The sequence below is a fragment of the Cantharellus anzutake genome (assembly GCF_015039405.1).
Source record: "Cantharellus anzutake strain C23 chromosome Unknown EI90scaffold_69, whole genome shotgun sequence".
NCBI lineage: Eukaryota > Fungi > Basidiomycota > Agaricomycetes > Cantharellales > Hydnaceae > Cantharellus > Cantharellus anzutake.
The window spans coordinates 343,357-352,357 of NW_024067019.1; the positions used below are offsets into that span (position 1 = coordinate 343,357).

At 47.5% G+C, this 9,001-nt stretch overlaps 2 protein-coding genes across 2 annotated transcripts; both read right to left on the reverse strand.

Moving 5' to 3' along the window:
- Positions 1–7,122: 7,122 nt before the first annotated feature.
- EI90DRAFT_2936526 (uncharacterized protein) lies at positions 7,123–7,541 on the reverse strand (the record flags this gene model as incomplete). Its single annotated transcript, XM_039055160.1, has 2 exons — positions 7,123–7,284; positions 7,338–7,541. The coding sequence occupies 2 exons, from the start codon at positions 7,539–7,541 to the stop codon at positions 7,123–7,125; spliced, it is 366 nt and encodes a 121-aa protein (XP_038911008.1).
- Positions 7,542–8,466: 925 nt separating this feature from the next.
- On the reverse strand, positions 8,467–9,001 carry EI90DRAFT_3130815 (uncharacterized protein; the record flags this gene model as incomplete). The annotated part of the gene is made up of 3 exons (XM_039064341.1): positions 8,467–8,690; positions 8,743–8,856; positions 8,908–9,001. 3 exons carry the CDS (start codon positions 8,999–9,001, stop codon positions 8,467–8,469), a joined length of 432 nt encoding a protein of 143 aa, XP_038911009.1.

The window sequence follows — 9,001 nt, forward strand, 5'->3', positions numbered from 1 at the left end:
ACGGGAATAGCGACATCAAAAGTCCGAGCTCAGGGAAAAAACGATGTTTACGAAGGATCCATAATTAAAACATACAACGAAATTTACACGGAAATTATGAAAAATAAGAAACTATAGTTATGCAAATTTTCAGCCCAAACGGTCCAGCCGTTGTAAAATTCTTGACTACTAGCAACTTTTTCTTTCAGTTTTAAACCTGAACAATTCACTCATTTACCATTTCAAGTCTCATTTTAACTAAATGTCGCTGAATAAAAATTGAATAAATCAGCTGAAGGTCTCAGCGCAGCCACACGCATAGTAATGCGAAGTTTGAATTCAGAATCACCGAGTCATAGCAAATTTAATGGTAAATATGAGGAATTTGAAATAGGAAAACTGCGACAAATGCAGCGCAGTCAAGTTTCAATTAACCATTAAAATAGCTTAGGCGAGGAAGGACAATAAGGATTCTAGGCGCAGTCTGACCACAGTAGAGCCACAGTTCAGCGCAGTAAAGTGCAGTAGAACTATAGCGTGACAATTTCATTTTTTATCCAGTTTGAGAAAAATACACTGTAAATAAATCCTGTAAATAGGAGGTAGAGCGTGAAAAAGGAAGGCAACCCAAGGAGTATAAAAGGGAGACCCTTTCTGCGACTTTTTTCCCCCCTCAGAGAAGTAAGAAAATAGAGTATTATTTTTCTCAAGCATTTCTGGTTGTCACTCCAGTGCGAAAAAGTGGTATACAGTTAAGATTGCCACTGTAGTACAAGGCAGCAATTAAGGAGAGAAATATTAAGTAGATATTGGAACAGGAGAGCTGGTTAACACTCCAGATTTCAAAGTGTAAACACAAAACAGTTATTTTGCTACTGTTAAAACAAGCAATAAAATAAGACAAAAATAAAACAAACTCAAGGGACACTCCAGACACAATCCAAATCCATTAACTGAGTAGAATCTTTGAAACTTCACCAAGTAGAAGATTTAATTCAAGTTAAATTCCAAATTAAACAATGCTACACAGAATTACACCTAGACAAATTGTTATAGAAACGGATCTAGAATCTTATGGTCCGTGACTATAGGCAAGCAGACTTTGGGATTCCATCACCTTATTTCGCTGTCAAACCCCATGCCAAGCTTTCCCACTGGGTTTTGGTGCTGGCTGGGGGATTTGTTGAGTTTCAAGGGATTTCCCTTGATCATTGTAATATTTATATTAGATAGTTATGAGTCATATGACATGTAAGGCAGTTGCCGGAATTGTTTTCTCATTGTCAAATACATAACCCACAAACCTTGTACCGCGATTGTAACATCCTCACCATTGTGTCACCACTGTAAACTCAACCTGTAACCCTGGAATCATGTCCACCTCCCTATTCCTCCTCTCCATGACAAAACCGCAACGAGGTGGGCATTCCCACGCCCAACCTCCTGCTGCCCACTCCCACCAGTCTACCGGGTGGTCGAGTGGTTACTCCCATCCAACCAGAAGTTCCCTATCAGGAACTGTAACCTATCCCACCTCCTCAGGAGAAGGATACGGTCCAGGCAGCTCCAGGATGCCTGGCCACGCACCCGCAGGTCCCACTTCCCACGGTCACCCACTACTGTGCACTGGTCCACCAGCCCGCTTTCCCCAACAACTCCCGCTACCGGTACGCTCCCATGAGCGCCAAGTCACCGATAGCCACCAACTGGGTGACTCCCTTTGGGAGTCCCAGTATCCCTCACTACCGGTACGCTCCATTGAGCGCCAAGTCACCGCTAGCCACACACTCCCAGCACACCCGCTACCGGCACGCTCCCAGGAGCGCCAAGTCCCCGTTAGCAGACAGCCAGGCAGCTCCCTCAAGGAGCCCGCATCATACTCGCTACCGGTACGCTCCCAGGAGTGCCAAGTTACCGTTGGCCGACACACAGGTTACACTGCCAGACACTCATCCCATTCCGCTCTCCCTCCGATGGCTACGCAGCCACCTCCATTAGTGAGCCGAACGGCTCAGGTTGGGTTCCCTGGAACCCATTCCCATAACACAAATTAAGAAATGAACAGCTCCGCAGGGCTCGGTTTATCTGTAAGTCAATTCCCAGAAACTTTAGACTAACCCATAAAAATAGAATTAGCCAAAACACTTGGATTGGTACTATATTTACAACAAATAATACTAGTACACTTCCCCATCCTAACTAAAGAACCAGGGAACAGCTTGGTGGTGGTCTCGTTTGAACCTCCCAACTGACCTTCCTTCGTTCTCTCCTTCAGCGCAACGGCGTTATCAGGGCCCTGCGGATGCTAGACGTTCACCTGCACCCGACTTTGAGGTCGGTACTATGGTCTTTGTTAAGGCTAAGTATTTTAGATCCACCCGACCCTCGAAGAAACTCTCAGAGAAGAACCTCGGGCCCTTTGAGACCATCGCTGCACCTGGAACCCACTCCTGCACCATCTGCCTTCCTGAGACTATGAGAGCCGTGCACCCGGTCTTTCATGTGTCCCAACTCGAACCGGCCATCCCCAACACCATTCCCAACCGCATACAACCTCTGCCTCCACCCGTTGAGATCGATGGTGAACCTGAGTATGAGATTGCTGAAATACTAGATTCAAAGTTGGATCGTAGGCATCGTAACTGTAAGTTACTGTACCTGGTATGTTGGCTCGGGTATGATGGGACGGACGAGGAGACTTCTTGGTTGCCAGCCACAGAGCTTGGCTGTCAGAGACCAGGTTGAGACGAAGGAGATGTCTCCGTGGTGGAGGGCTTCGGCCTCAGCGACTTATGCCAGGAGCGCTGTGCCAAGTAACATGTCCGTGCCCTAACTTACTAAACTGGCAACCAGAACTGAAGGGGGTAAACTCTAGTCGATTTTATTACTGAGGTGTAACCTATGTACAAGTTGAGTATATATATAGTTACAACGAGGGCGGGTCCGCAAATGGCAGAGCCGAGCAGAGTGGAGCTAACGGGGTTAGACATTAGCCGATTGAATATTACCGACGAGTCAGGTTATGGGGTTAACGGAAAGGTAGGTGATAACCCAGAAACGGAAAGGGGGGATAGACCCGAAGGTGGGCTTTGCAGGGCAAGCGAGTGTATTGCCCAGCGGAGGCAGGGGTGCGCTAGCAGACGTTGGAGCTGTCCAGAAGCCTTCAGGGCTCCATACTTAGGGAGGCGTAGGTAATAAATTGAAAGGAGGGGGTGGTGACCATCGAGGGGTACCGAGGGGATTGCGGAATATGGGAGCTCTGAGGTTAGTGAAGAAGGAGTGGAGGTAGACCGGAGGGATCGGAGGGATCGGAAGTCGATGGCCGGGGATGGATATGACATTGGCCATGCCTCTGACTTGGTTTCTGACTTCTACACGCTGTATCCTGACAAGCCGGGCCCTCACCTTTCTTAGAGTGCTCACGCATCAACTGGCCATGTTGATTAGGGTATGGCACATTGGAGGTATATACAAAAAAAATGAAAAAAGAGAGATTTCAGGGCGACGTGCCCACACCATGGGAAGTATACATGGGCGGGTCACCCGCTCCCCCACCGTCCAATTTCTCCTTCTTCTTCCTCGACCTCTCCTCCTGCATAATCTTGGCGATGTAGGCGGGCACAGCCGGTACTGCATAAACAAACCGAATATCGCGATTTCCCCATCCCTGCACATCCCCACTTCACTAAACAGATCACACACGTCCTCATATACCATTCCTACTCTTCCATGATTTTTCCCATTTTTCCAGACACATTCCCAGTCCTCACAGACCAAATTCCCACGCCCACCCAGCAGCGCGGCCACACTCAGACTGGATTTCACTTATCTCAGCAACCACTGGACCGATTTGGACGATATTGGTACCGTTGGAAACGCGTCATTTAGGAGTATTAGGATCCATGATTAGCGGGAGTTCATTGGTGATGGATAGAGTTGGATATTTTTTTGGCTGGAAATCATTTATTGCTTTATTGTTTTCCCTTCTTTTTTTCGATATTGTTTGTTGCCCATATGATCCACCTAAGCACATGGGGCACATCGGATATTTTTTATCATTTTTATTTGATCATTTCTCATATATACCTGTACATGAGGATGTATCTACTTTTCCCCTTGGATTAGAAACCACCGAGTTTGCCCCTCCCAAGCTAGTAGGGAGTATTACGACAAAGAACATCAGTAAGAAGACCTCTATATCAGTCCTCGCCTTAGTGTCACCCAGAGAGGTGGGGTAAGAGATTGATTAGAGTACACCACGCACCGTACCACACCGGACCATACCATATCACCATTACCCCTTTTCCCTGACCTGTTGGATACCAATCCGGTCCCCGTCCTTTCCTGTTTTCCTAGTGGGTTAGATCCCGAGCCCGCTTACAGCGACCTCACTGGGCAACTGCCTCACAGTGTCAGTCAGCTCCTTGAGGGCGTCAACGATCGCCTCACCCCACTTCTCCACGTCACCCCCATCCTCGTCCCAATCATCCTCGTCCCAACCACCCTCATCCCAACCACCCTCGTCCCAACCACCCTCATCCCAACCACCCTCGTCCCAACCACCCTCCCCCCCGTACCCTCCCCCCCACCCTCAGACGCTTGTGCTGGCACCTTGGGTGAGATCACCTGCGGTTTCTTCTGCTGCGAGGGCGTCACAGTCCCCACCCAAATCGTAACCAGGTCGCATTTGGCCCTGGCATGCATGCAGTTTGTGCATGCCTGGTACCTGCCCTGCTCGCAGACCAGCTGGGACTTGATACAATGACCACAGGGGGGCTTTTCCCTTGCGGCCTGTGGAGGGTCGACTGAGGCCTTGTGCTAAAAAAACAAAAACAAAAAATACTTGTGTTAGCCTCAGAGATCACATGGCAGTAAGTGCTTAAGGATGCTGGCTACTCACCTTGCCTTTGGACGACCCAGCTGCCCACGCCTGCTGGCGCTTCGCCTCTGCCTCCTGCTCCCTGGCTTCCTCTTCCTCATGCCTTTTCTTTTCTTCGGCCACCCGCCTAGCTGCCTTGGCCGCTTTCTTGACCACCTTGCACCTCACCCGCTCATTCAGCTTCGCCTGCATCATGGCAGGCTCGTCATCCGTCGCCTCCTGGATGTCCTCCTCCCCCAGGATGCGATGTTGTGTAATTCAAGAGTTTTGGACATGAAGGCAGGGAATTGAGTAAGTCTGATGGATAATGACTGGACTTGATCAAAGGACATTTTGTTTTCACATGCGGATTCAAAATTTGGAATTGGCCGAACGATTCCCACGTGCGCCAATTGGGCCTCCAGGGGTGTTGGCCCTAAGAAGGGGATACTGTCACGACCTGACATATCCGTCACTTCCGTCAACGCATCCTAGTGCCACTTGGTCCGTCCTGCCCACTATCATCATCATCCATCCACCCGTCACCCTCATCCGCACTTCCTCCCCCGTGCGCGTACCTTCCAACCTAGGTTGCCCACTTCATTGTTGTCTGCTCGCCAGCCAGATGGCTTGCTAGACGGCCAGATGGCCTTTTCTCTTTTGTCTGCTTGCGGACTATTGTTCCTCCTTTGTCACTCATTGTTCTTGCTTGCCTTTTGTTGACCAAGTTTTCCGATATTAACTATTTGTCTCTTTCTTCATTCATTAATATCACGCTTGATCCGCCACTCCTTCCGGGCCGGTCCTATTTAGTTACTTGTGTTTATAACGCATGTAGGTTACACCAGATGTACCTCAGTTCATATATCGACTTGGATTCCCCCTCTAGTCTCTTCTCCTCATTGTAAGGCTCCTGTCTGAAATTGGGACAACAACGTAAGAACGAAGTGCAGCGCTCCACCCGAGTCGCTGAAGCTAAAGTCCTGCCCCTCCAACCTTACGGGCCCAGATGACTTCACGCGCCTCGCAGGTCACCCTGGATATGCATCCGACATGTTCCTGACAATGGGACTCCATGTGCATCTGCTGCTGAGCATCATACTCTTCTGCATGCTCAACATTCTGCCTCACTAATTTTAGGACTGCCTTATGTTGGTCCTTGAGTACAATCTGGATCCAAAATAACATAAGTAACCCAAGATACTGCTAGAAACTTTACATACATGCTTGTTGACATTTTTTTTGTTACTTGACAGATATACCTGCCAGTATTCCCCATGATGTTTTTCACCTGGTTTGGTACTGACATGGATGAGGGCACCTTTCTGGCATACATCATCAAATGCATGGGATACAGCATGGGCTTTGGGGAAGGACCAAGATTTCTGCCCATTGGGTGACAGTGACTTAGTGTATGCCTTTTTTATTGTCCCCACTAGTGTTTCAGGGATGATAAATGGCTAACAAGAGTGAGACTTGTTGTCAGCTGTGTTTGAGCTGAGTTCATACCTGTTTCATTGCATCTTCAAGCTGCTGCACAACTTGATGGCCCCACTCAAGAGTTTCATCAGTATGCACCTCAAGAGAAATAAGGACTTGTCAGGGATCGGCCCCTGACCCCGCTGTCAGGGCACCCAACCACACCCCAGAACCACCTTCCCAGACCTCCCCATCCCTACATACCTCTCACAACTTCAGCCTGCATGTGAGCCCGCAGGAAAAATCACGTGGGTTAAGGCGAGCAACTCGCCTTAACCCATGTGACACCTTTTCCGAGTTGCGGGAACATGCTCGGCTTCTACCCGGAGTCACATTATGAACTGTACAGTACACTTCCTTTTTATAGGTGCCAAGCGGGGAATAGGGAAACTTACCCTTCTTCTCAACTCAATCCCCGCTTAGCCCCTTCAGTGAGTTTGAGGAGCTAAGGACAGGGTCTAGCGCCCAACCACCCGGAACACCGCACACACCTAGGCCTGAGGTCAGGCTGTCCCTGATCGAGGACCGAGCCCTGACAGGACTGAGAACTCTGCAAGAGTGCGAATAAGTGTTGAAAGGGGATATAGTGCTTCATTCAAATCATGGAGCCCATGCAGAACAACCTGACACCATATTAGCCTAGCATAATATTAGGATAATACTTCCTCACCTTCTATATTTTGTGCCATCTGAGAATGACATTGAAAGGCAGTGTTTAAAGTGGTTCAATTCTGGCCACCATGGAATCTCTGATATCCTAAAATTCCTGATTTTAGTGACTTGCAGTTATCATCCATTTGAGAAGCTCACCACTGCTCAAATTTTGCTCTAATAAACTTTGGATATCCTTCAATGATTCCTTGGCATAATGGCCAAATGTGGTCACCCCAGAGGCCTAAATCATTGAAGTGAAGTTTATCATATGAAACCATTGCATGAGGATCACTCCCTAGAGCCCAGAAAGCATTCTAGACTCAGTTTATTAGGGAAAAAAACAATTCAGGATAATTTTGAGTCATACTGGAACCCCAGCCAAGCCAGCACTTGAGAGGATTTCAGTCGCCCTTTTCTTTGTGGAGGCAGACATTGCAGATTGGAATGTTGAGTGACTGTCTTCTGATGTCCAGGCAGGCCATTTGACTGTCAGGGAGGATAATTTACTTGTGTGAACCTTGCAGTGGGGACAAGGATAATTTGCATTTGGCCCCAATGTGCCTGTCAACATGGTTCTAAACAAATGGAGCACCCTCAATATATTAGCTTCAATTGTAATTGTGGGGTGTCACTCACTGCTCCTCCCCATCAGCAGCAGCATCATTCAGGTACAAATAAATATGATGCATCTTCCCATCCCACACTGGAGCCGGGTCCCAAACTGACTGGGTTTTTTGAGAGATTCAAACACCTCAGCAAGGCTGCAATGGACCAGGTTCTGGCAATATGTTGCAAAGTCAAATTTATCTTCTGCTCTTTCCTCAACCTGGAAGGATACAATTAGAGCCAAAAAAAGACATTTATATATACTCTACATGAGGAAGGAGTCCAATTAAGTGGCCACCTCCAAATCCAATTGTGTTCCTGATATTGCTGTGGACATTGAGAGCACACAAGATGACTGGATATGCCTTGACTGTCCCAAAGCTGGACAGTTGGGATTTGTCAGAATACACTGAAAGTGCAAGCAACACTGAAGGCGTTCCATCATCCTGTTCTGGGAGATCATTCTACCAGGGAATGGTTATTGCAAGATAATTGCCAACAATAAGAAGCATACTGTGATGTCCCAAAATTCATTAGCAGTCCAGGGCTGACTAATAAATCGCATCCAACCTCCACCTGTTGACTTGTATGTCTTCTGGGGTATCCACTCTACTTCATGGATGTATAGTGGATCACAAAGTAGGTCAGTTAGGTACTGATGCACATTTTTCCAAAAGAGGACATGAGGCCGAATTTTAGAGTTCTCATCTGATGGAGCAACTGAGACCATCACAGTACACTCCTCAAACTAGGATCACATCAGCTGTGAGAAATATAGGTTTGGAATGGGGTGCACATTTGTAAGAAGCTCTGCAGCTTTGTTGAGCATTTTTTAAAATTCTTTATGAGTGGTAAAGGTGATGGCTGGCTGGGGACTTTGCATATGAATTTTAATGTGTTTCTATTGAGTGAATTGAGCAGTTATCCCCAGTCACCAGCTCTGCAAATTCAAAGTCTGCCTTGGTCACAAAGGGTGCCCAAGGATTTGAAAATGGGTTGGTATTTGGAGTAGTCTTTGCATCAAAGTGTGATGTTCCCATTTCAAATGGGGCTATCTTTGGTGCCATGCCAGAACTGTGGTGAAACTCAATTTTTAGTGACTGTGAAGGAGCCTCTGCTCATAATTGTCATGAGTGTAGTGATGGGAATACCATGGCACAGCATACCTTGAGCTACCAGTTCTAATGATCCTAATGGCTCTGAAGGTGATGCATCTTCTAATGGTCCCAATGGTTCTGAAGACATGTCTTCCAGAGTGTTTGATCCTACAACTGTTTGTACTGAGCAACCCAGGTGAGCAAAGCACTAGAAGTCATGTTGAGCCAACACACCTGGGATACCAGCAATTGGTGTTGTACTCATTTCAGATGGCCCAGCTTGTCCCTCAATTAGGCGATTCCTTGTATTTTCCATCTTCTTCCCCAT